The 24,479-nt window shown below is 46.4% G+C and overlaps 9 protein-coding genes across 9 annotated transcripts; 5 read left to right on the top strand and 4 right to left on the bottom strand.

The window, feature by feature from the left end:
- Positions 1 to 423: 423 nt before the first annotated feature.
- T310_0203 (uncharacterized protein) lies at positions 424 to 2,810 on the bottom strand (the record flags this gene model as incomplete). Its single annotated transcript, XM_013476883.1, has 6 exons — positions 424 to 488; positions 572 to 611; positions 904 to 1,042; positions 1,112 to 2,115; positions 2,179 to 2,323; positions 2,398 to 2,810. 6 exons carry the CDS (start codon positions 2,808 to 2,810, stop codon positions 424 to 426), a joined length of 1,806 nt encoding a protein of 601 aa, XP_013332337.1.
- Positions 2,811 to 3,596: 786 nt separating this feature from the next.
- Positions 3,597 to 5,248, top strand: T310_0204 (Uncharacterized protein; the record flags this gene model as incomplete). Its single annotated transcript, XM_013476884.1, has 2 exons — positions 3,597 to 3,715; positions 3,769 to 5,248. The coding sequence occupies 2 exons, from the start codon at positions 3,597 to 3,599 to the stop codon at positions 5,246 to 5,248; spliced, it is 1,599 nt and encodes a 532-aa protein (XP_013332338.1).
- Positions 5,249 to 5,518: 270 nt separating this feature from the next.
- T310_0205 (Uncharacterized protein) lies at positions 5,519 to 7,468 on the bottom strand (the record flags this gene model as incomplete). Its single annotated transcript, XM_013476885.1, has 2 exons — positions 5,519 to 5,978; positions 6,033 to 7,468. 2 exons carry the CDS (start codon positions 7,466 to 7,468, stop codon positions 5,519 to 5,521), a joined length of 1,896 nt encoding a protein of 631 aa, XP_013332339.1.
- Positions 7,469 to 8,507: 1,039 nt separating this feature from the next.
- On the top strand, positions 8,508 to 10,028 carry T310_0206 (Autophagy cysteine endopeptidase Atg4; the record flags this gene model as incomplete). The annotated part of the gene is made up of 3 exons (XM_013476886.1): positions 8,508 to 9,163; positions 9,349 to 9,576; positions 9,647 to 10,028. The coding sequence occupies 3 exons, from the start codon at positions 8,508 to 8,510 to the stop codon at positions 10,026 to 10,028; spliced, it is 1,266 nt and encodes a 421-aa protein (XP_013332340.1).
- Positions 10,029 to 10,399: 371 nt separating this feature from the next.
- On the bottom strand, positions 10,400 to 10,987 carry T310_0207 (Histone H2B; the record flags this gene model as incomplete). The annotated part of the gene is made up of 3 exons (XM_013476887.1): positions 10,400 to 10,490; positions 10,544 to 10,631; positions 10,684 to 10,987. The coding sequence occupies 3 exons, from the start codon at positions 10,985 to 10,987 to the stop codon at positions 10,400 to 10,402; spliced, it is 483 nt and encodes a 160-aa protein (XP_013332341.1).
- A 696-nt stretch (positions 10,988 to 11,683) lies between these two features.
- T310_0208 (Histone H2A) lies at positions 11,684 to 12,250 on the top strand (the record flags this gene model as incomplete). Its single annotated transcript, XM_013476888.1, has 4 exons — positions 11,684 to 11,736; positions 11,794 to 11,882; positions 11,941 to 12,144; positions 12,195 to 12,250. 4 exons carry the CDS (start codon positions 11,684 to 11,686, stop codon positions 12,248 to 12,250), a joined length of 402 nt encoding a protein of 133 aa, XP_013332342.1.
- A 1,477-nt stretch (positions 12,251 to 13,727) lies between these two features.
- Positions 13,728 to 15,727, top strand: T310_0209 (Dihydrolipoyllysine-residue succinyltransferase; the record flags this gene model as incomplete). Its single annotated transcript, XM_013476889.1, has 11 exons — positions 13,728 to 13,912; positions 13,968 to 14,026; positions 14,081 to 14,152; positions 14,204 to 14,259; positions 14,333 to 14,686; positions 14,754 to 15,146; positions 15,199 to 15,258; positions 15,313 to 15,367; positions 15,423 to 15,490; positions 15,547 to 15,618; positions 15,683 to 15,727. 11 exons carry the CDS (start codon positions 13,728 to 13,730, stop codon positions 15,725 to 15,727), a joined length of 1,419 nt encoding a protein of 472 aa, XP_013332343.1.
- A 680-nt stretch (positions 15,728 to 16,407) lies between these two features.
- T310_0210 (Ubiquitin carboxyl-terminal hydrolase, family 1 protein) lies at positions 16,408 to 19,686 on the bottom strand (the record flags this gene model as incomplete). Its single annotated transcript, XM_013476890.1, has 10 exons — positions 16,408 to 17,183; positions 17,253 to 17,424; positions 17,528 to 17,629; positions 17,714 to 17,753; positions 18,130 to 18,628; positions 18,720 to 18,904; positions 18,956 to 19,137; positions 19,216 to 19,315; positions 19,371 to 19,465; positions 19,528 to 19,686. 10 exons carry the CDS (start codon positions 19,684 to 19,686, stop codon positions 16,408 to 16,410), a joined length of 2,310 nt encoding a protein of 769 aa, XP_013332344.1.
- Positions 19,687 to 20,488: 802 nt separating this feature from the next.
- On the top strand, positions 20,489 to 24,283 carry T310_0211 (Nuclear envelope pore membrane protein; the record flags this gene model as incomplete). Its single annotated transcript, XM_013476891.1, has 4 exons — positions 20,489 to 20,917; positions 20,978 to 21,126; positions 21,174 to 24,157; positions 24,234 to 24,283. 4 exons carry the CDS (start codon positions 20,489 to 20,491, stop codon positions 24,281 to 24,283), a joined length of 3,612 nt encoding a protein of 1,203 aa, XP_013332345.1.
- Positions 24,284 to 24,479: the final 196 nt, after the last annotated feature.

Genomic DNA, 24,479 nt, shown 5'->3' on the forward strand with positions numbered 1-24,479 from the left:
TATAAAACTATTGTGCAGGGACCAGTGTGGCGTGGTGCGGCTGGAAGGTCTATGGCGCGGCTTCCACCCCTTGCGCGGGTGGTTTGACTGGGCTCCCGTAGCGGGAGGGAAAACAAAAATTTTCTCTGCCGGCTCACAGGGGGTTTTGGGGTCTTCCCAACCGACAACAAAGGGGTAATTTGAAATAAAAATCGAGTATGTTATTAAGTTTGATGAGCAGAACAAATTGGTGTCAAAATCGAGTTCGAATACCCCCAAATTGGGGGGGCGTGTTGGGAGCGCGAGAGTTTTTTTTTTGGTAGGTTATGAATAACTTATGATATTCTATGTGAGCTATGACCACCCTGTGGGGATAGGTCAACAAACTAATTTGGTAGGTCAACCTATCTGCATCCTGTCTTAGTGCCAAGCTAGGTTAACAAACTAGGTATTTTGGTAGGTTGAGTGACCTGTATTCACTGCTACTAAGCCCTTATACAGTCCAAAACCTAAAGCAGAAATAGAGTAGACTACTAGGTAATGTTCTTCTAATACTCTGTAAGTGCTAAGAATGAAGTTATCACCCTCCTACAGACAGCTTTTGAATCAACCTTTTGAACCTGCCGCCAACACTATGGTATTTGCAAGCCATGAATACCAACAGAAATACTACAGATGGAAAGCGTGATCAAAAGATGTTACTACTAGATAGGGAATCAGATTGAGGTTGTTCTCATTATTGCCTATTAGACTATAGTGCTGATTACAGCTGACAGTATGGAGCATAGCTCTTTGGGAGCTGACATTGGACTGATGGACTATATCGCTGATGTCACCGATATATGTATGGCGAAGACATGTAATGATGTACAAATTGTACTCTGAGACTTAGTCATCTGGATACTCATCACGTATATTACTTACAAATGTCCGACTTTCTTCATCCCATCTCTTGAAATGTTTCCCGGCAATCACCAAAAACACTGGGGGTAGTTCAGATAAGGACGGTGTAATGATCTCGATATTCTCTTCGGCGACATATCGTACGCTCCTATCTTCGACACTATAACGCCAAGCGGGAGGTTAGAACCAGTTTCATGGCCAGCCACCTCAATGTATAGTTTATACTCACAGAGCGTGATAAAAACTCTGATGTCTCCCAGCTCGTAAACGATCCACGCCCATTCGCCTCATCCATTGCTCTCCAGCTCCACATTCGGCATCCCATCCGGTTATTATGGCCCTATAATTATAGCGCCTATGGCGAAATACTTGGCCTATACGATATCTGACATTTTTATGCTCAGATGTACGATGCCGAACTTGTCTGGGCATCTCATCAACGGCTCGCATAACATGGAGACTTTCCAATAGGTGCTCATATTCAAGGAATCCCTGAAACAGCGGCACGAGATAACGTTCAACCAAATGAATATCTGAGGGAAAATCAGTCGCGAATAGCTCCATCAGCCAAGGCAGATGCTGCCTGAGCTCCACAGGCCGTGCTGGACCGGTGAATAGCATTAACGCCCAAAGGCCGGCATACTTAGCACCCACAATATCTAGAGCTGTCGAGGAGAAACTTGGTGGGCGTGACATCTGCTCAATTGAGTTCAGAATATTTTTCCCACATCGCAAAACAATCTCCGATGTCAGCGACTCGCCAAGGAAGGTTGATTGCTCGGGGCCTGAAGCACCCAAGAAAATGAGCTGATTTCGCAGTTCTGAGACAGGTGTTTCATTTGCTGAGCGAAATGGGTCCATATACATGGGTTCTCCTTGTGAGCCATTGGGTAATGAACGACCATCCATGTCAGTGCCGAGAGCAGGCATGATGATGACGTGGACGTGGAAGGGAAAGCCGCACGGACGAGCATTGAGACCAACACTTTGTGCGACATAGCAGTAAATTGCTGCAGATATGAGGGGTAGAGAATTATGGTTAGGGTCCCTCAAAGCAACCCCGAGAAAATTGTGTTCGAGGTCGTGATATTCCCTGCCAGGCTCAATGCCAGTAAGGTTGTTCTCTCGCAGAAATGATGCAACAGCAAGAGCTTTCGCACGAGGGCTAAGAAGTTCAATGTCTGGGTGTTCTGTCACAAGCTTAGTGACGATATTATCAAGCATGCCGGTTATCTGTAGAAGTAGTCAACACTAGACTGACAAGTGCAGATTTTCCAAACCTGGATGGTGACATACCTCGTCTAGACTGCCAATCTGACTCTCCGGAATGAAAAGATCAAAAGCTCCCAGGGCACGCTCAAGAGAGACATGTTCCCCATTTCTTAGCTTGGCCCACTCCGGTATAGCCATGTTTCGATGAAGGCAGCCAAGGATAGCATTGCTGTAGTACCTTTACCAAGAACACGTGTCAAAAGGAGTCTTCAGGCAGTGAACTTGGTAGAGCAAAGGGCTAACCTTCGTGCCAAATGGTCATCTTGATCGGGTCCTGCTTGACTGTGTCGTATGAGTGTGTCCTTCACATCATATCCAAAGTTGATGATGGTGTGGAACTTCTCAATACGACCACTCTGACTAGCAAGAATACTATCCAAAGCTTCGCTGGTGGCTGCATCTATGAGGTGCCTCGTGGCATAAAGTTTTTTCCAATCGACTAAATGCGCTGGGCCTGCCAATTTCTTCTGAAATTCGTGTCGCTTATCCCAAAAGTTGAATAATGTCTGACAATAGAAGCGCCACAGTAGAGGCTCATTTGTAACATTTCTAAACCTGCGAGCAGTGCGCTCTAGAGCAACACATTCGCGGGGGTGAAGGTAGCGCAATATTAAACGGAGTATTTCATCCGGGAGTAGCACAAGGGGCCCTTCCATCATGGCATGTAGGTCACGTAACGGAAGGCTGAGAGATCACAGCTTGATGGATACGAGATGCTTACCTAGCATAACTATCTCCAACTCGCAGGTTTCCTTTAAGGGAGCAAGTAGTAGTCAGGCATAGGGGAAAAAGAAACTGCCCTGCAATATGAACACTTCAAGTGAAGGGGTCTTGCAGCGACATAGCAAGAATGAGTTGAACCCAGAACTTTTTGTATACCAAAAAGATATCTAGCGTTATTCAGTATGACGTTAGATTCATCTAGACAATCTTCTGGGTTGCACTTTTCACCGGCATATTTCTGCGGCAATTTTACCAATTTGCAGTATCTCCGGAGTACAAGTCAGCGTATGCAAAAATTGGTGCAGTTTTGGCACCTGAACTGCAAAAAAACTGTAACTTTTATATATACTAACTTAAAAACTAAAGCTTTTTAATTTTTTTAAATAAAAAGAGATATATAATCTTTATACTATTATCTTTATGATGCTTTTTTTAAGAAAACCTTAATATTAGGCTTATAATTTATATTTAAAATCTGCATACAAAAGATACAATTTTTGCAGGTTCAGGTGCCAAAACTGCACCAATTTTTGCATACGCTAAAGCCACCTTGTTCAGTATAAGCATGTGTGTCCCACTAATCAACAATAAAGACAACAGCTTCTAAGGAAAAGTTGTAATTCCACTAAGGAATGCATTTATAGAATTGAACCTATCTTTCCTCTTCGCTATTTACACCGCCAGGACACCAGGTCAGTTCGCAGGTAACAAAATTAGTCATGGGGCAAACTCAGTCTACTGGTACTCCTGAAGAGCGTGGCTCTACAGATAGTCGGGCAAGTGGAAAAGCAGATTATTACAAAATTCTTGGTTTGGAACGAGATGCATCAGAAGATGAGTGAGTCAAGATCTAATTTGACACATTCGAGGCACACTTACAGCTTTCCCCAGGATCAAAAGAGCCTACAGAAAGAAAGCATTAGAATTACATCCTGACAGAAATTATGGCAATGTGGAGGCTTCGACAAAACTCTTCGCTGAAATTCAGTGCGCGTACGAAGTTTTGTCTGATCCCCAAGAACGAGCGTGGTATGACTCGCATCGAGATGCGATATTCGCAGATGAGAAGACGTCTTCGGGAGAGCAGACCTATGGCGGTATCCACATGACGACTGCCTCAGACATCTTGGCGTTAATCTTCAAGTTCAGTCCTCGGATGGAATTCTCGGACTCACCTAATGGGTTCTTTGGCGGACTCAGAGAAACGTTTGACCAAATTGCGCGAGAAGAAAAGCTGGCGTGCCGATGGAATAAACTCGATCCGGTCGAATACCCCTCATTTGGAAGGCAGAACGACGACTTCGAACAAGTAGTTCGCCCATTCTATACGGTCTGGAGCAACTTCTCAACGAAGAAGTCCTTTGCCTGGAAGGATATCCATCGATATAGCGAGGCACCTGATCGTCGCATTCGCAGGTTAATGGAGAAGGAGAACAGGAGACTAAGAGAAGAGGCCATTCGTGAGTACAATGATGCTGTCCGGTCTCTTGTAGCCTTTGTGAAAAAGCGTGATCCACGTTACAGGTCAAATCCTAAAAGTGAGGCTGAGCGTCAGCGGATGCTACGTGAGGCAGCTGCTGCTCAGGCTGCCAGATCGAGGGCGGCAAATCAGGCAAAAATGCGTGATCATGTTACTCCAGAATGGGCTAGGTCAGAGGAACCAGAGGAAGAACTCAGCAGCAGCTCCGAGTCTGACTTGGAACAATTCGAATGCGTCGTGTGTCGCAAGATATTCAAGAGTGAAAAGCAATTTGAGGCACATGAGCGTAGCAAGAAGCACATCAAAGCAGTCAAGCAGCTTCGCTGGGAAATGACAGCCCAAGATGAGGAACTACAATTAGAAAGCCACGAGTCGACGATAAAGTCAGAGGATGTGCATAAACCACCCTCTGTACATAGTCCCGAGCCTTTAGGTCCTTCCGCCGGCCACACGGGGGACGTTTCGGAGAGTGTATTCGATCTTGTTAACGAAAATATCTTAATCTCAGAACCAGAACTAGGAACTCGGTCAATGCCTGGCTCGGAGGATGAAGATGATGATTATGCCATTAGGGAAACAGTTGAGGCAAGAATATCGCCGGGTCTTTTCAACGAAACTGAAACAATACATACTCCAGGAACTTTAGAACATTTCTCGTCGCTATCTCTCGATGATCATTCCAACCAAGATACACCAAAAATGGGGAAGGCCAAGCAGAAACGCGCCAAAAGGGCAGCACGGACTGCAACTGTGGAAAAGTCAAAGTTGACTTGTGCTTCTTGTCATGTTGCATTTCCTTCCAGGACTAAGCTTTTCGCACATATCAAGGCGCTGGACCATGCTCAGCCTGTGAGTGCGTTCCAGACTGGAGGAAAGAAGCAGAAACGCTAGGTGATATACTCTCCGGTTTCCTCTGTCGATTGTTTTATGCTGTACATACATATGTTTTCTCTTTTTGGGACTTCATGGATGGCTCTATTTTGTCTATTATTGTTAGCACATTACTCAAAGCGTTCCATTCAGGATCGAACTGCTTAGCATTGGCACTTTGCCTATTACCTAGATGACAGATCCATGCCTCTTTCAAGTCTTTATTATCCTACAATGTTGCAATGGCTATTAAGGAACAATAGAAGTGCTCAGGATGCAATCATGTATACTCTAACCTAACCCAGCACGGGAATTTTTAACAACATGTGCCACAGGCTGTAGAATGCCCTTATTATTCAAGGCTCCAAGAGCAGTCCCACTGCTCCATCCCATTTTCTCCAGCATCGCTCTCCCCTTATTGTCTGCGCCGATCTCTGGCGCAGACGCACCTACAATATCACCATCCGCATATGATACAGCCGCATTAGGTCGGTTACGGCGACCTTTGCTGTACGAGCTTGGGCCCTTGTTTTCTCCGGAAATGCCCATGCGGCGACTGAATCGTCGTTGAGAGAATATTTCATCGACTTTGGAAATGTTTCTGTCGGTAAACTTGAGGGTACGAGACGTTTTGTAAAGCACTGGGAATCTAGCAGCACCATTTCCTCTGGATTGTGACTTTAGAGACATGGCGTTGGCAAGTTCATGCACAACCCTTCTATGTTTTTTATTCATGGGCGGTAAAGGTAGGCTAGACAAATATTAGCGATTTGAATCGACTCGACCATCACCAGTTTAAACATACCTCTCCGAGGAGGACAGTAGAAAAGCTTTCACTTCCGCCTTCAGGTCTTCCATGCTCATTCCTAGTGCATACTTTTTCCAATCTGTTTTCCCTGTCTTCCTTCCTAGTAATCCTTGTGAGCGAAGTTGCTCCCTCTGTTGCTTTCTAGCTTTCTTTTTTGATCGGTCATTTTCCCAGGCCCTTTCCAATTGCAGTTCTAAGTCGCTGTCGCTGGGTTCGAAATTAGAAACATGATGGCTGCCCTTTGATTTCTTCCTGAGACTCGGTCGATCGAAGTCCATTATATCAAAACCAAGATAAGAGTCTTGCTCAAGTGCATCAGCAAACGTTGGCGCCGATGTCAAATTTTGTTTTCGCGATCTCTTGCTCCTTCGTCCCCCTTCTGTAAAACGATGTTCTTGGACGACAGGTAATAAACCCTCAGAACTCTCTGAATCCACTGCATCGTCGGATATATCATCCCTGTCATCACTCAATTCCTCGGCATCGAGTCCTGCTGAACCCTCATCGTCTAATTCCACACTTTGGTTATCTTCCCACGCAGCACATTTCATTGGCAGAGATTTGGGGTCTTCCCCCATGTTTCCAGAGGATTGGTCGTCTGAGATATGCATATCTTCCAGGTACCTGAGACCACCCGGAGTGGGAGACCCTGGCCTCAGCCCGCGGACGTGATCTATGTCCGGACTGTCCTCGGGCATGAGGGATTCCGTGGATAGTTCAGCTAAGCTTTCTTCATCCTTATCCATATTCGCTATGTAATCGGAAATTATTTCTGCTTCGTCTGCCAGCAAGTCGTTCCGGCGCCGCCTTCTTCTGCGCCTTGACAGGTTTTTATTTAACTTTATCGTTTCATTCACGCTTGGTCCATCTCCGATAGGCGTTGTCAATAGCGACGGCTCCTTGTAGGTAGTCTTCCTTCGCGGGAACTTTTGGGTTACAGTGAAGTGAAGTTCATCTCTCGGTGTCACAATTTCTGACGTTGTGTTGACAACTGTAGCCGATACGGGTGACGTCTGTGAGCTTCGATCATGAGAGTGGCGAGAACGACTCCAGTAATTGCTTCTTCCTGTGAATACTACCTCATCCTCGCTGCTATTTGATACGCTTGGCGACCGCGACACGACAATTGATCTGGTTTCAGAAATCGATGTGGTATGCCTCTCTCCATCTAGGTCGATGAAAAAGAGGTCATTTTTGTCTGGCAGCATATCTGGAGGTTCTGGGGTGTCATTTGAGTCTTTTGCAGTAGCTTCCCCCTCCATTTTCAGTTGCTGTATGCCTTGTTGCTCATCCTGTGGTGCCGGAACCTTAAGTTCACCCAGTCGCATACAACCGGCACTCACGAAGTTGACTTTGAGATTTCGCAATTTGGGGTGCGATGAATTAGGCCGCCATGAGCTATATCGCTCGGTGTTTTGTCCCTGTTGCTGCATTATAAGTTGTGTGTTCTGGGTAGCATAGTGGAATTAGCGCGGGTAATTTCTGAAGCGTACTCCGGAGTGTATTCAGCAGAACTCTTACCGGCGCCAGAGTTATCCCTGCTAGGTTGAGTGGGGTAGAACAGCCATTGGAGACTAATGTGACCTGATTGCAGTGTCTGGTGTGGTTTCCAGGTATTCAAGATGAGCCTTGATCTTGACTGGACAACAATTAGCTGGTTTTATTCAGTTCATGTGCTTTGTACTCACAAACTAGTACAGGATTTAATCTGTACTTGGATACTGGTACAGAGAAACGGAATACTTGCCTATATTTTTGGGTGCGGGGGTAAAAAAGATAGGAGTGGCAATTTCACTCGCTTTGGGCCAGTAGTGATAAAATAACAAACACGTGCTATGCCGTGATGATGATGAGTCTGTACCACAAACTGACTGCTATTATTATTGACAGGCAGGATAGATATCAAAAACCAGGTGCCAAGAAACTTCTATGTTGATAATATAACAAATAGGCATGTAGAAATCTTTACTTGTCCTAGGTACTGGTTGACATAATACCTTCCTGGGGATATATATGATGTATCAATTTAATCATGCTTAAGAACAGGAACAGGTAAGTCTCATTGCTATATATAATTGCTAGTTAACTCTGAGTGGTCATCAAGTTCCCTTGTGTAGTCCTCAATAATGTTTGGTTATTTAGGTGAGTTGATTATTACTTATATTTCTTGTGCTTGGGGTTCTTGCGGGAACTAAATTGGGCAATGACGTTTGTCTCACTGGATCTCATAGGATAAGCCCACCGGCATAGTATCTCAAACGACATTTATTATTATTGTTCCCCGGGTCTTTACCGGTTCCTTTGGTTCTTTGGGGTTTCTGTTTGTTCCCTAATTTGTTAGATGTGACTGTGTGGTCACCACAGTCCGATTATTGCATTTTCTGGCCTCAACCGATATCTCCCCCTCTCCGTGTATATATATATATAACCACAGGAGCGTCCTAATCTTCTCTAATACTGGAAACCCCACCTATGGATATCACACCACAACGCCAGCACGATATAGGAATGAATAGCATCGATTTGGGTCGGTATAGACGGATCGTTCAATATTTCTGGGATCCGGTACCTAGAAATGAAGAGGGCCCAGGCTCTCGTATCTGGTGCCTCGGGAACGAATACATAACACCAGACTACAACGTCGGTACAAGGAACGATGATATGAACATCTCACAGTCGCATTCACCAGCGGGGTGTGATTCGTCCAGCCCGAGAACGGCATGCGATGCGAGTGAGCCGCCTGATATCAAGACTCCGCCGTCAGGCGAGGCAAGCGACCACGGCTGGCCATCGGCCTTTTTAGATGACTTCGAATCAAGAATCTGGCTCACCTATCGGTCCAACTTTCCTCCCATTCCCAAGTCCGAAGATCCTAATGCAGCCCCATCGATGACACTGAGTGTCCGCCTGAGAAGCCAGCTTGTCGAATCCCATGGATTTACGTCAGATACAGGATGGGGTTGCATGATTCGCTCGGGCCAAAGTCTCCTTGCCAACGCATTGTCCATTTTATCGTTGGGTCGCGGTATGAAACAAATATTTTCCAAAGACCTTAGTGGCAGCTTACAACGGATGCACGAAGCTGATATTTACAGACTGGCGCCGTGGGACGATGATCGAGGAGGAGAGTAGGTTGCTGTCTCTGTTTGCCGATGACCCAAACGCACCATTCTCAATCCACCGGTTCGTGAGTTACGGTGCGTCGTCATGTGGCAAACATCCTGGCGAATGGTTTGGGCCTTCTGCGACTGCTAGGTGTATTCAGTACGTCTCAACTATATGCAGTCGAACACATCGCTTACAGATAACACAGAGCATTATCCCGCGAGTGTAGAGATGCCGGACTGAATGTCTACGTTACCAGCGATAGCTCGGACGTCTACGAGGATAAATTCAAGGAGATTGCTTGTGGCGAGTCAGACCACATCAAACCCACTCTGATATTGCTTGGGATCAGGCTAGGGATTGACCGTGTCACGCCCGTATACTGGCGAAGCCTCGAAGCAATCTTAAAGCACCCCCAGTCAGTGGGGATTGCCGGGTACGAGGCTCTCGCAATCCTGCAGATCTTCTTTTCAGACCCTTGTGCAGCTGCTGATGTATGTATACAGTGGTCGACCGTCGGCGTCCCACTATTTTGTGGGAGTCCAGAACTTGCATTTCTTTTATCTCGACCCTCACCATACCCGTCCTGCACTACCCTACCGCGGACTTGGGTGCCCTTACACAAAAGAAGAGCTTGATTCCTGCCATACGCGTCGACTCAGGAGGCTACACATTCAGGACATGGATCCCAGCATGTTGATTGGGTTCCTTATCAAGGATGAAGACGATTGGGCTGATTGGAAGCGGCGCATCTCTTCGACTGAAGGAAAGGCCATTATTCATGTCTTTAGCACGGAGGCGGGAACCTCGTCAGGACATGAACGGGAGGGTGCACTAGATGAAGTAGAAGCACTGGACGACGATGACACCTGCATACCGGAAAGTTGAATGACTTCATCGCTATCACGATTAGCCGTCCAAAATACTCAATAAGAACATTAACGAAACCCATAGAGATAATACGATAATATTCAGAACCGAAAACTGCAAATGTATGCACTAAATCTTGATTTCAAGTTCTAGCAGGGATCTGGAGGACCGTTCAAGCAAGCCCGAATTCGCGTTATGTTACACCCCGTTACCACTCGAATTGCAACCATAAAATCATTCGGCCCAAGTAAAAAAAGAGAACCATCCCATGACGCATTAGAAATCCCACAAACACCCAGTAACCCGCCGCCTCAAATAGTCACAACATACTTGAAGCAGCAAAAAAAAAGAAATAAAAAATAACAACAATCGTTGAAAAACAAACACGCCTATTTGGCGGAAGAAGAGTACTTGGTCACGGCCTTTGTGCCTTCCGAAACTGCATGTTTCGCCAATTCACCAGGAAGGATAAGTCGCACACTGTGATTCAAGTAAGCATGTATTCTATAAATCGCAAGGGCAAGTGAACATACGAGGTCTGGATTTCTCGAGATGAGATGGTGGACTTCTTGTTGTATGACGCAAGCTTCGAAGCCTCAGTCGCAACGCGTTCGAAGATATCTGAACGAGAAGGTCAGCCGAAACTCTCACAAATCAGTACCCCCATACATACCATTCACGAAGGAGTTAAGGATGGACATGGCACGAGTGGAAATACCAGTGTCAGGGTGGACTTGCTTGAGGACTAAAATACGACGCGTCAGTAAACGCGATTCAGAAGTCAAGCAGGTTTCAGGTACGGTACCTTTGTAGATGTATGAGGAATATGTCTCCTTCCTAGTCTTGCCACGCTTCTTCTTTTCAGAGGCTGCAGCGGCAGTCTTCTTTCCAGCTTCCTTCTTCTCAGCAGGGGCTTTGCCACCAGCGGGGGCCTTGCCGCCAGTGCTTGGCTTCTTCTCTGCAGCTTTAGGAGGCATTTTGTGTGTAGATTCGATAGAAAACTAATGAAGGAATGAAAATATTCGTAACAGAAGATGGAGGTGATGAAGCGTTGTGTATGTGACAGAGAACAGGTCAAGTGTGGATGGAGTAGAAAGGAAGAAGAAGGGCTGTCAGGTGAAGGGGGTGGAGCGTTCTTATAGCACCCTGCTAAACAGTGGGTTGATCCTGAGGTGTGCGACAGAGTCAGAATTTCAATACGGTAACGGTCCTGTATGATCTGTATGATTAACAGGCCATCCACACGTTAAACAGCCTGTGAGATGTGGCGGATCACGCCAAGACCTCTGTAATAGCCTGTACCAGACAATGGTACCACACTTGACCTGATAAGGTGTGTCACCATTAGCGGCTCGCGTTATCCTCAGCGGGCCAGCATGCGCCTGGCTCCTACTTGCCAGCCCAGAACGCGGTGCACGCGTCTGATCTCACTAGTGATTGGTTGACTGTCCTAAGCGAGAGGTTGATCTGGAGGGTAATTCCATGAGCCAACGTCACCCTTGGTGCATTCTTATAAATGTCTTGTCTCCTCCACCCCATGCTAGCTCTCTTTCCTCACTTCCTATCACCCACTCTCTCCGTGTCTTTCCTCAGTGTCTCGTGCACAAACTTGACTCAAAAACATACTCAAAAGAACCGAATCTTTAAATTACTTACCTGAACATCCTTCCAAAATGACTGGAGGCAAGTCTGGCGGCAAAGCTAGCGGCAGCAAGAACGCGCAGTCGTACGTACCGAGTTTCTTGTATATCCTACAATAGAATTTTTACTAATATTTTTTAAGGCGTTCATCCAAGGCAGGTCTTGCGTTCCCTGTCGGCCGTGTCCACCGTCTCCTTCGCAAAGGAAACTACGCCCAACGCGTTGGTGCAGGTAAGCCCATATTGTATCCGAGTATTTTTTTTTGTCATGGCTAACTTTTCCTCTTCAGGTGCGCCTGTGTATCTTGCAGCTGTCCTGGAGTACCTTGCTGCCGAAATTCTTGAGCTGGCTGGAAATGCCGCCCGTGACAACAAGAAGACGCGTATCATTCCTCGTCACCTGCAGCTTGCGATCCGTAACGATGAAGAACTGAACAAGCTCCTGGGTCACGTCACCATCGCTCAGGGTGGTGTTCTTCCTAACATTCACCAGAGTATGTTTTGTTTTGCATTCCGATTTCAGAACGTCGCTGACAGAATCCAGATCTCCTTCCTAAGAAGACTCCCAAGAGCGGGAAGAACCCGAGTCAGGAATTGTAAACGGCATTTTTTTTCTGTTTTTTATTCGGCGTGGTTTGGTTCTCTTATTGATGAGGTAATGGGGTTCTGGACTGGGCACATTCATGGCTCTTTGCTTTTTATGGTTGTACATTATGTCTACGGACATGGTTTCTGCTGGCAGCTTATGGAAAGACATTAACCTTTTCGAATATTATGGTTCCATGACGAATTGGCTTGATAACCTGGAGTTCTAAATCCTAAGTTTTGAGTGTCTTTGACCGATAACAACCTGAATTAGTTCTCGTAGGAATCTAGTGTTCAATGCTGCCACGCGTTGATTCTACATCTATTTCTATCAGGCGCCTTCCGAGCACTATCATTACATTCATCCTGTAGACAAATAGGCCCTCCATGCCTTTGTATTCCAGCTTTGTTCTGTATTATGAAATTAATTGGCTATCAGTGCCCCTCCACACGTTCTGAAGCATCTGAGGTTCATTATCAACATCAGCAAAGCTATCGGGTTGGCCCAAATTAGTGGATAGTTAACATACAAGGTAGTTCACGAACAGGTAGGTTCCTCTCATATTTCGAACCTGCAATTTGGCCGTGCCGGTTAGTGACTATAAAGTAGCATGTAGAAACGTAGGTACTCACCTCCAGGGGCTGTGGGAGCTCGGTAAGGATCTGGATGTTTCCAAGTTTCCAACAGCTTCTCCGTCTCCTGCAACAACATCTGTAATCCAAAATGATTAGATTATATGTAATTCACCAAGGCCTCGAGTGTGTTAGCAGCAACCTTCTGTTGACGAGGGTCGCGGACGTCTCGATTGGCTTCGAAGAGGGACCTGATATACACAGCCTGACCTCGCCAGGTGTGCCTATGGACGGCCCAATCGAGCGCAAGCTTTAAGCATCGTCGATATAAGGATCTGCGCATTGGTTAGACAACTGTCCATAGCCCTCGTCCTTTTGGAGATGAGCAGCATACGTTACGGCATTGGAAGACATGACTGAAAGTCAATGGAATCCTGGTCAGGTTTTAGCTTCCCGGCATTAAGGGTAGAAACTTTCGAGTCAATGAGCAGAGGAATGTAAATCAAGAATACCTCGGCCTTTAACAGGTGTTGCTCTTTGACGACAGGTTTTTGTCCTATGGTAGGTTGCTAGTGGTGGACCGGAGAAATGCAGAGTGTGGAGTAGCAGGACTCCGTAGACCCGTGACACGCTTTCGGGTTGCCCGGTCTGCCGGCAAAAGGGTTGCAAAGAAGCGTCAGGAAAATCTCGGATCGATTTGCACTACGGAGTAAATGTCTCCGCCATGCTACAAGCTATTCCTCCTTGCTTTCTGAACACCTCACTCGCTTCTTTGACGGCACGACCAAAGTCCAACAGGACATGCTTTGTGGTGTCAATTAATCAGAACCAAGCGTTACTGTGCTAAAATCTCATTATCTATTCTTCCTCACAGAATCATTGGATGCCATTGTCTCCAACATTCGAAACACGCTTGACCATGGCTTCTCGTTTACACCTGTTGCGCTTGCCGGAGCAACAATTACTGACAACTTCACGGAACACACATAGGCCATTATGTTCATTTTTTGGGGCTTCGAGAGCCTTGTCGTCCGTTGCGTTAAGGGGACGCTACAACCCATCCATTGTTGCTAAGACTTCAGCGCGAGTCTCCGAGCTGGCAGGGTACGTCCTTGTTACCTACGATTACTGGGATATTTAGCTTATACTCGAATCATAGAACACATGGAAACTTCCAAGGAGCCATTCTCCTTGGGTTTGGTCAAAACCGTCATTATGGTACATAAACTTCCAAAAATTTCACTTTCTATACCGACGCTGAACATCAAACAGCCGATACCATTGTCAAGGTTCCGGAAATGGCGGAGTCAATCACAGAAGGCACTCTGAAGCAGTTCTCCAAACGTATCTCCCCAACCTGCTGGATCAATTTATAACGTGCTAATGACCCTTCAGAGGTTGGCGATTTTGTTGAGCGCGATGAGGAAATAGCGACAATTGAAACCGACAAGGTAAGCATAATTACATGGACACCTTGTGACAGTGATTAGTGCATTTTTTGGAGTCACTAAAGTGTTATTTTAGATCGATGTGTCGGTGAATGCCCCGGATTCTGGCACCATCAAGGAGTTCCTCGTCAAAGAGGAGGATACTGTAACTGTTGGACAAGACATCATCAAACTGGAGCTGGGCTCCGCAGACGGCAAGAAGGCAGGAGAACCATCCAAGGAGCCACCCTCCTTTGAGACGACACCGTCATCGAAACCAGAGCAACAAAAGACCCAGGCAGAGGTTGCTCAGCCACCTTCGAAGGAGGAGCCTCCTAGTCCGCCTAAGCCAGAGCCTGTTCCTCAAAAGCAGGCCCGGCCTCAGCCATCCAAAGAGCCCCAGCCTCAGCCTGGCGGCCAAACCACTCTTGGAAATCGCGAGGAGCGTAGGGTATGTCACTTCGATCCATTCCTTATCTTTATGATCCAGTTTGTTAATATTATCATCGATATTTAAGGTGAAAATGAACCGAATGCGACTGCGGATAGCGGAGCGTCTCAAACAGTCCCAGAACACTGCGGCATCTCTCACTACGTTCAATGAGGTGGATATGTCATCTCTCATGGAGTTCCGCAAGCTGTATAAAGACGATGTCTTGAAAAAGACAGGTGTGAAATTAGGATTCATGAGCGCCTTCTCCCGTGCCTGTGTTCTGGCTATGAAAGAGGTCCCTGCTGTCAACGCCTCGATTGAAGGACCAAATGGTGGAGATACTATTGTGTATAGAGATTACGTGGATATCAGTGTCGCTGTTGCTACGGAAAAGGGCCTCGTTACTCCCGTAGTCCGAAACGCGGAAACAATGGATCTGGTGGGCATTGAGAAGGCAATTGCCGATCTTGGAAAGAAGGTATGAGGGTATTTCTTATTCCAATCTTGTCCAATACTAATCTTCTTCTTAGGCTCGTGACAACAAATTGACCATTGAAGATATGGCTGGTGGCACATTCACCATTAGTAATGTGAGTAGATGCTTTTTTTCGCAGACGTACCAACTCTTGCTGACCTCGACTCAGGGTGGAGTCTTTGGTTCTCTCATGGGTACTCCGATCATCAACCTGCCACAAACTGGTATGTCGTCATTGCAACCTTTAGCATTTGGATTGCAAATCCTAACTCCAGACAGCTGTGCTCGGACTTCATGCCATCAAAGATCGGCCAGTGGCTGTCAATGGAAAAATTGAAATTCGACCGGTTCGTTCAATTTCATTTTCCTTCTTCATGGGAAAGCATGCTGATATTTCACCAAGATGATGTACCTTGCTCTGACGTATGACCACCGTCTCCTTGATGGCCGAGAGGCGGTTACTTTCCTTGTGAAGGTTTGTCCATATCCGAGAGGGCCTTATCTTATATGTGGGCACTGAAAGCTAACTGTCCGATCAGGTCAAAGAATTTATTGAAGACCCGCGGCGGATGTTGTTAGGCTAGGGCTGTTTAGGTGGTTCCATCCATCCGCCCGTTGCAGGGGTTGCACTTTGCAAGGTTCCACATTGATAGCGAGAGCCTCTTTTTGGCTTGTAGATTATAGTCACCGCCTAGAATGTATTTCTCGATTGTACTTCTATGTCCGGCTTTGTCCTCACTGAAACATTAAATATCAGCAAAAGGTCACTTAGGCTGATCACGTGGTGAACCTACGACCGAGTGTCTGCGGCACTGGTCATCATACCGTGCTTCGGTAGTCTTATGCTTCCCTTGTTCCTCAATGGTCGAAAATGCTGCCATGATCTCATGGCCAAGTCGCCTGACTGGCTTGCCCTTTAAGTTGCCCAGGTAGAAAACTAATAAAGGACCGCCCCTGATTATGATGGACCGTCATTTTGCCTGATTTTCTGTCCATTAACAGAGACTCGAGGCTTCAGAGTTGTGATTAGTACTGTTCTCACCCCATCAGATAGCCAAATCAGAACCACCCATGCTTCATTTTCCAATTTGAATAAAATGACAGCACATGCATTTGATCTGATTGAGCCTCTCAGTCAATCTGCGTTCCAAGCTATGAATACAGCGCCCACCGCCTGCATCACCTCTCTTTGAGTAGCGAAGACTTTTTTTGCCCTGACTGTCTCGGTTTATCTGTGGGAAAAAAGGTTACTATTCTTTATTCTTTAGTCAATGCTGCCCAGTTCTGCTAATCTGCCAGTTTCAAACTTCAATAAAGCGGGAATCTCTAGTTTCGTGAGGATGTCATATATAAAATCTATAACCAACCCTTCGAATTGCGAGACTGTAAAGTCACGGGAGACGTTTTGGAGATGGGTGTCCAGGGATTCCCCGGGGTTTGGCTGCAGATGTCGTATGTACTTGGCTCTTTTTCTCCACCAGATGTGTGCATCATCATCGGCATTGGTTTCAGGGTTCGCGTTGCCAGCATCCGGGGATCCCCATGCAAAGGCTTCGTCTATCACATCAGAAGATGCTCTTCCGAAAACAAGACATTGCTCAAGTGAAGATTGGAGCATAAACTGGGCTGCAAGCTCCATTGACTCTTCTGCTGATAATATTGGCGCTGCAATGGCACAAAGTGCCATGAAATCGGGCAGAATATCGAGTAGTGGCATTACCTGTCTCCGATCGAGAAGTCGACTTTGCACAGGTATCTTTAGGTCAGATAGCATCTTGTGATAGTTTTCATCCAGAGCGGTTCGCGACACCTGTGAATTCTGTTCAATGCTTCGCTCGTCAAGCTCAACCTTGAGCCAATTTCTGGCGCTTTCGGCATTTTGGTTTCGCCAACGGCCAAGCTCTCTAGCACTTTTATTCCAAGCCGAGTGCCTGTATCTGTGGAAGAAGAGGACTGCAAAGGTAAGAAGTTGAAGCTTTATTTCCAAATCCCTTGAAATAGCTCTCCTAGAATGGTGTATCGACGCGATACACTTAAAAGCTATATTCTTATATCAGTTGCACTGGCCTGGACTTGAGATTGCTGAAGTGCAAATCGCGAGAGCCATACTGTCGAAAAGTGAGATGTAGCTATCAGCATCCTCCTGGTGTCGCTCATCCTTCCGTTCGGCCATGCGTGCTCTCAGTGTTGCTTGGATTCCCTTGCAGCAAAGATAATCCAGTATCATCATATCAACCTCGAAATGGGTCTCCGGGTTGGCAAATGTAGGGGTTTCCATGGCCTAGCTTGCGTGACACGGCGTTGAGGATGGGCATATGATCATAAGATATATGATTGGTTGTGATTGTGTGGTTTGCGGTTGGGATCTCGATAATACGGCTTACTGTGGATAAAAAAATGTAGCGATTGATGTAACATTTAATGTTGCCCCGGACTTCGCCTTCTTGGGTGTTCTCGGTGTAAGAAAAGATTACGTTGGTTGGCGTCTAGCGCTTAGATACCTGTAAAGTTTCAGATTATGGGTCCGGGAGCCCAAGGGTCCGAGAAATAAATAAAATATCATATCGTACTCCGTACTTTGGTGCAGCGGTTGATGTCGGGTCATGTCCCCTAGCCCATATATATATATATAAAATAACACACCTATGCATACGAGAAACACCGAATAATAAATCCACAGCCATACAACGCAGCCATCAAATCTAAACACGGAACCCGATATAACTTTCTAACACTCACATAATTCTTCACGCTACCAACTGGATGCTATAGGCATCTTCGCGCCACTGTAGCTGGTGTTACCCAATATCTTAGGACAGAGTTGCAACTGCACTAATGACTGTACAATAGCAAATCGGTAGCGCACAACACTAAGAGAATTGAAGCAGCTTAATTCTACAGTGTACCTAACACGGGTTACAAGAAACAGAAGATACCAGCCGGAACATATTGATTACATGCGTTTATACTGTATTGCGCGACTTACCGTGATTCGCTGATCAAGTCACGGATAACCCCCTTGCGCGCCAAAATGCGAGCCCAGAAATAAACTGCCGAGCTGTAGTCATGCCTCCTACCTGCAGCGTAATCGTCATCCCTCTGGCGCGATTGTAATTCCTCCTGAATCGATGCTTTAATTGCGCGCTGGGAGGAGCGGAGTCTCTCATGCTCCAGAATCAGCTCCTGAAAAGAGCACCTCTGGTATACTTCTTCTTGATCATCAGGGATCTTGGCAAGGTCTATGTCTTCCTGTGACAGCTCGAAAGCAGGCGCTGGTCCTAAAATGATGTCATCGAGATGGGTGACAGGCTGGGCAGCAGCTGAAGTACCATCCTGATTATCACCGAGGCGCTCACTGAGTTTCCTGAGACGCTTCACATTAAGGGCCAACTCCCCAATGCGTTCGATGATAGGATCTCGAACGAGACTCAGAATTGAGAACTCTATTTGGTCCTCCTCGTACTCTGTCATCCTAGCGAGGAGCTCTGGTTTCACCAGTTCTAGCCAATCATCACCCGAACACGGTCCTTCACAGCTGTCAACGAAAAGTCCAGGGAACTGCATTTACCAACTCACCAAGCCCCTGTGGCTGCCGCTCTAACCCGTCGAATTTCCAGACCCTACCCATGACTGGCACAAATGCGATGAAATGGAACCCGGCTTCCGAGGTGTTATCGTCTTGCTGTCCCTTCGCCGAGAGGGATCTTCTGGTCATTGCCTCGTTCCTGAGTTGTAAATCCGAATTGAGCATATCCATTGTGCTGAGGAACCGTCAGTATTACCTGGAAAGGCACGAAATCCAAGGAACATACCGTGCGAATGAATTGTGTATCCTTTTGATAAACTCGAAGTTGGCAATGGCATCCCCTCGCAATGCCGGAGTGAATGGAGTAGTAAAATCTTTAAAATTCTTGAGATTCTCACCGAGCTCAATGCCCTCAATGTTGTTGACAATGTTCAGCAATGCAACACTGGCACAGGCATTACTTGCTGTCTTCTGCATGTCAGCACAACGATGCCAATGGAATCAATAATTAACAATATTAGAAGACATCGAATCAGAGGGACTAACCTGGTTTGCAAACCAAATCCCATCAGGACAGCTGGCCTCCTGTTTACCAGGATCATCTTCACGCCAGCGAAATAAGAAAATCAAGCCGTAGACAGGTTTGCTGTTATTAAGGATCAGGGGGTTACTCAAATAATAAAAGGTATCATAGAACGTACGGTAGCAGGGACATCATTCCATCGTCTAAGGATACCACTTCCTGTACTTTGATTCCCTTAACGCCAAACTCCCGGAGCATAACGTTGAACAGAGCCTGTTGTAGGGATATCAGTACATATCTGTGTTGGGAGGATCTTGCACTGGTGAGCTTCTTACTGGCTCAGATTCAATTTCACAAAAACCATTCCATGTGCCTCTATCAGACTCTGCAGCAAGAACAAGTGGATCACCAGGAAACTCAGATTCATTGGTGATCTGGTTGCGCTTCGGTCCAGTGCGACTGCTTAGACGCCTTCTTTTGGTACGCTCTGCCATACTTCCACGTTGGTCACAAGCAGTTATGTTTTTCTGATTATTTGATGTTAAAGAGGATCAAGTTTAGTTTCAATACATCAAGTCATCAGGGATGTAGAATTGAAGTGTTCAATGATTCTCTGGGAAACTTGTGACTAGTGTCCTACATTAGGGATCGGCAACACGGATCTTCACTTAAGACGAGGTCTCAGGTGATATTCACAAAATAAGCAACTGGCCAGTTCGTTAAGCTTCTTATAGAGCCTGTAAGTGTAATCTCGATAAATCTGAACTAGATGGGAGAATAATAGCTGGATATTCGACTGTTCACTTATCTTGGCGCGCGCGGGTGCGTCAGTGAGCTTCTTTATTGGTTGAAGCTCTTGTGTCGACGCGACCTTGGTCCCACGGCGGCTTTGCTCTTGCTGTGGCTCATAGCGCGTCATGCAAATCGACACCAAGCAAGTCTCTTACAGCCAATTCCTTTTTTTTTTCCCCTTTCACGAGTTGCCTTGCTGCATCTTCTAGGGAAGCATTATTCTCTTCCACTTTAATGATATCTCTTTGCGATTTCATTCACCTGAAATTTGGCTTGAAGTTGCCCTCTTCCTCATCTTCCCGGCCTTTGTCCGCCTGCTAACTTGATACTTTTAAAGGACTGTGGCATTTCTTTCACCACTTCCCTTTCCTTTTTTTTCTGCGCCAAATCGTTTCTCGTGTGCAGCATTATAATACACATTTGCGCATTTTCAACAGCTCTCTATTCAGAGCAGTGCTCTTATTGAGCTTTCCGTTTCCTGTAATTTGGCGGCCAGGGCATGCGATGAGCGCCACTCCTCAACTCCGGTCTGCGTTTCCTCAAACACCGCAGACGCACCAGAAGACGCGAGGGCACGGGTCTCCAGTCCGAACGAAACCAAAGGCGACCGATGGATTGAAGTCTTCGGTGGTTGACCGGCAGGAATCCAGTGGTCCGCTTGTCCCTGTGGAAATCATCGATGCTCCTTCACAGAGGCTCTATGTTGTGGCAATCTATGTTGCACTCAGTGCATGGCGAATATTTGACTCTTGGGGAGCGTCTGACGAGCTGGATTCGACATGGCTATTTTTAAAATGGAATTTTATCGACGGAGTCTTTCTTTTCAGCATCCAAGCTTTGAGGATACCCTGGTTAGAATGGGCTTTCCCGACATTTCTCGCAATCTTTCTGCTTCATGCAGCTGCTAATGTATTCTTGATGTTCCGTATCCCGGTAAGTGCTTTGTTGCTTCTTTTATCTTGCCTTTTTATCACCTTTGCTAAGATGTATCAGCTACCTGTAGGAACGTGGGCTGGTATTTTGGTTAAGATGGTCTATGACAGAGAGTTGTCTATATCGGAACGCAGTGTGAAACCTGCTGATATAATCTACAATGCGTCTTTGATACTGGGAAAGCAGATAATTCATATTCTTCCAGAAGGGTGAGTGTATTCAGTTGTCTGAAATGTTGTTATACTGAAGATTCTAGGTCGGCCACATTAAATCCAGATCGGGTGCCATTCTGTCTCGGCCCACAGCAATCGTCTATTGCTCTGCCTATCCGTATTAATCAAACCACACCCGTTCTGATAGAATTATTGCGTTATGATTTGCATACTGGACAAAATGAGACGATCACAATATCGTCAAAGCAACTGAAGCAGCTGAAACGACAGGCAGACAAGAGACAACCACAGCATGAATCTCCATCGCATCGCGACTTGCTATTTCCGGTTCGAAAGACTGGCATTTACCGGCTTCAGCGGGTCTTGGACGAGTCCAACCTTGAGGTGCAGACACGTGTATCTGATACTCCAGTCGTATCTTGTCCTAAGGCTCTCCTGAAAACATCTCATTCAGATAAATGCAGAGGAGATCTATCAGATCTCACACTTGAGGTTGAGGGGACACCTCCTATGAAGATAAAATATAGTCGCAGAGTGAACGGGTTGGATGGTGGGTTTTCTTTCCAGAACATTCAGCCGGAGAGCCTGCGTTCCCCCTTGCTGAATCGGAAACATGACGGGCTTCTCATCAATTCAAACATTCCGGATTTGGTCTGGGCGCAAAGCCAGAGGTTGGAAATTCCATTAAACGAATCTCTAAATGCAGGTGGAGAGTGGGTGTACGCGATTGAGGAGGTTCATGACGCCTGTGGGAATGTCGCCAACTACTCTTCATATCTTGATGAAATGGACCGAGCATCTACAAAAGCTTTACCACAGTGGCACCAGTTTTCCGTGCACGAACGTCCTCGGTTGTCCTTTGCTGGTTGCAACGCCCAGAAGTTTCTGGAGGTTGCAAAAGATGATTCAATAGAACTTCCTATTCGATTTTACTCCGTTGGACGGAACTACGACAACGATGCTCCGTTCCAAGTAACCTATTCTTTTTCTGATTCTGACGTTTCTGACAATCCCAGCGTCTCTAAGGTTCGACAAGTTCATTTAAAGAATATCGATCTAAGACCTCGAATTAAGGAACAAGGGTGGTATACTCTCAATACAGTTTCCAGTCGATTCTGCTCGGGAGAGATCTTAGAGCCCTCCTCCTGCTTCTTGCACCATCCCCCGGAGCCCGAGTTGACCATTCGACATGAGAAGGTTTTTGACAAATGTGCAAACAACTCCGTTGGTCTCCTCGTTGATTTGGACTTGGTTGGCTCTCCACCGTTCCGTTTACGTTATAGTATCGAGAACGAAAGGGGTATGGAGACGCACTTGAAAGTCATTGAAGGGCTGCGCGGACAGCTTGACTTCACGCCGTCCGAAGCGGGTCACTATCGTTATCGTTTCTTGGACATAGCAGACAATGTCTATGGGGCGCGGTCTCTTAAAGATAAACTGCCGCTTCTGGAACAGGACGTGAAACCTCCTGCGTCAGCCCATTTTCTGGGACCACGAGAAATACGAAAAGCCTGCTTTGGGGAACCTGTTTCTGTGGATGTCTCTTTCGTGGGAGAAGCCCCTTGGACCCTGCAATATGAGCTTGTTCATAATGGCAAGAAGGTCAAGCAGGTTCTCAACAGCGACAGCGAATTGGCGACAATTTCCACAGAACCGCTTCTAAGTGGGGGCGAATACATCCTTTCTTTGACGAGCGTCAAAGACAGATCAAACTGCAAGCGAATTCTTAAAGAAAGCATACAGATCGAGGTGTGGCCGAAGAAACCCCATGCGTCTTTTGGCCTGCTTGACGAAAAGAGGAATACCCTGGCCTTAGAGAATTCGGTTGTTGAACTCCCGCTGAGACTCAGCGGTCAGGCACCGTGGACCGTCAAATTCCGAAATCTTAATTCTAGTCATCCAACTCTATCTGAGAAGACGCTATGGGATGAGAACGGTGCAATCGAAGTCTCCCAAGAAGGCCTCTATGAGCTTGTCGAGGTTTCCGATGCTACCTGTCCAGGTACTATAGACCAATCAGCACGTCTATTCGAGATATCTTGGATACCTCGGCCAAGATTCTCTGCGTTGGACGGGAGTGATGTCAAAGAAGGCGATAGCATTGCAAAAAGGGATGTCTGCGAGGGTGATAATGATGTCTTGGAGCTCAAACTTTCTGGTAGTCCTCCATACAACATCAAATATGAACAGCAACGAAAGAGCGATCATGGGACTTCTTTGGTCAGAGTACAGAGCCTGAAGAGCGCCCTCGATGTGGCTTCCTTGGATATGGATACTTCTAGGGCTGGGGAGTATGTATACAAATTCACAGAGCTCTCTGACAGTCTCTATGACTATGATCCGAAGAAGCACTCTTCTGTCAGTGTCACTCAAAAAGTCAATCCTCTGCCCTCTGCTCGGTTCGAGTTCCCAGGTCACATTTACGCCTTCTGTAAGGAGGACAGTGATGGTGATGAAGTCATACCAATAGTCCTCGAGGGGGTGCCCCCGTTTTCACTTGAGATCACCATCAAGCATCACTCGAATTCAAAACCGGAGATAGTGACAATACCCCATATCGGTTCGCATAGGCACAACCTCCCCATTCCTCGTCGGCATCTCGAGCTAGGTCAACATGTTGTCAGCATCCATAAGGTACGCGACGCACGTCGATGCCAGCGAACATTCGATCGTGACGCATCTTCTGTCCGAGTAGCGGTGTCTGATGTCCCTACAATCATACCTCTCGAATCTCAATCCGATTATTGTGTCGGAGAACGAATTTCTTTCTCACTCTCTGGTCATGCCCCATTCGAGGTGTTCTACACATTTGATGGCATCCAAAGAAGGGCGGTTTCTCAAAGTACTAATTTTCGGCGCATTGCTGAGAAGCCGGGCAACTTCACTATTACAGCTGTCAGCGATGGTGCTAGCGGCAGGTGCAAGGCTCACAAAAATATAACCAAAGTTATTCATGAAATGCCAAGTGTGAGGATTAGCAAGGGGCAAATTTCTGTTGTTGATATCCACGAAGGCAGAGAAGCGGAAATCAATTTTGAATTTTGGGGAACCCTCCATTTGAGTTTACGTATGTGGATTATTGCATGACCAACAGTCAAAAAGGCATTAGTGGGGATGTCAATCCTTTGCTAATTTGTTTACAGGTATACTCGAAGCTCAAATGCCAGGAAGGGAAAGAAATCCGAGATATTAGACGTCAAGCACGATATTTCTTATGAGCATAGGAAGACGATCAAAACCTCCGATGAGGGGACTTATGAGGTCGTTGCGATCAAAGACAAGTTTTGCTCGTTTTCTACGCAGAAGCCGCTGGGAAAGATTGCCAAGACAGGAAAAGCATTGCAGAATTAGAGGAACGTCACAGAATTGTACTATCCCAAAGAATTATT

The sequence above is a fragment of the Rasamsonia emersonii genome (genome assembly GCF_000968595.1).
Source record: "Rasamsonia emersonii CBS 393.64 chromosome Unknown ctg1118621759670, whole genome shotgun sequence".
NCBI lineage: Eukaryota > Fungi > Ascomycota > Eurotiomycetes > Eurotiales > Trichocomaceae > Rasamsonia > Rasamsonia emersonii.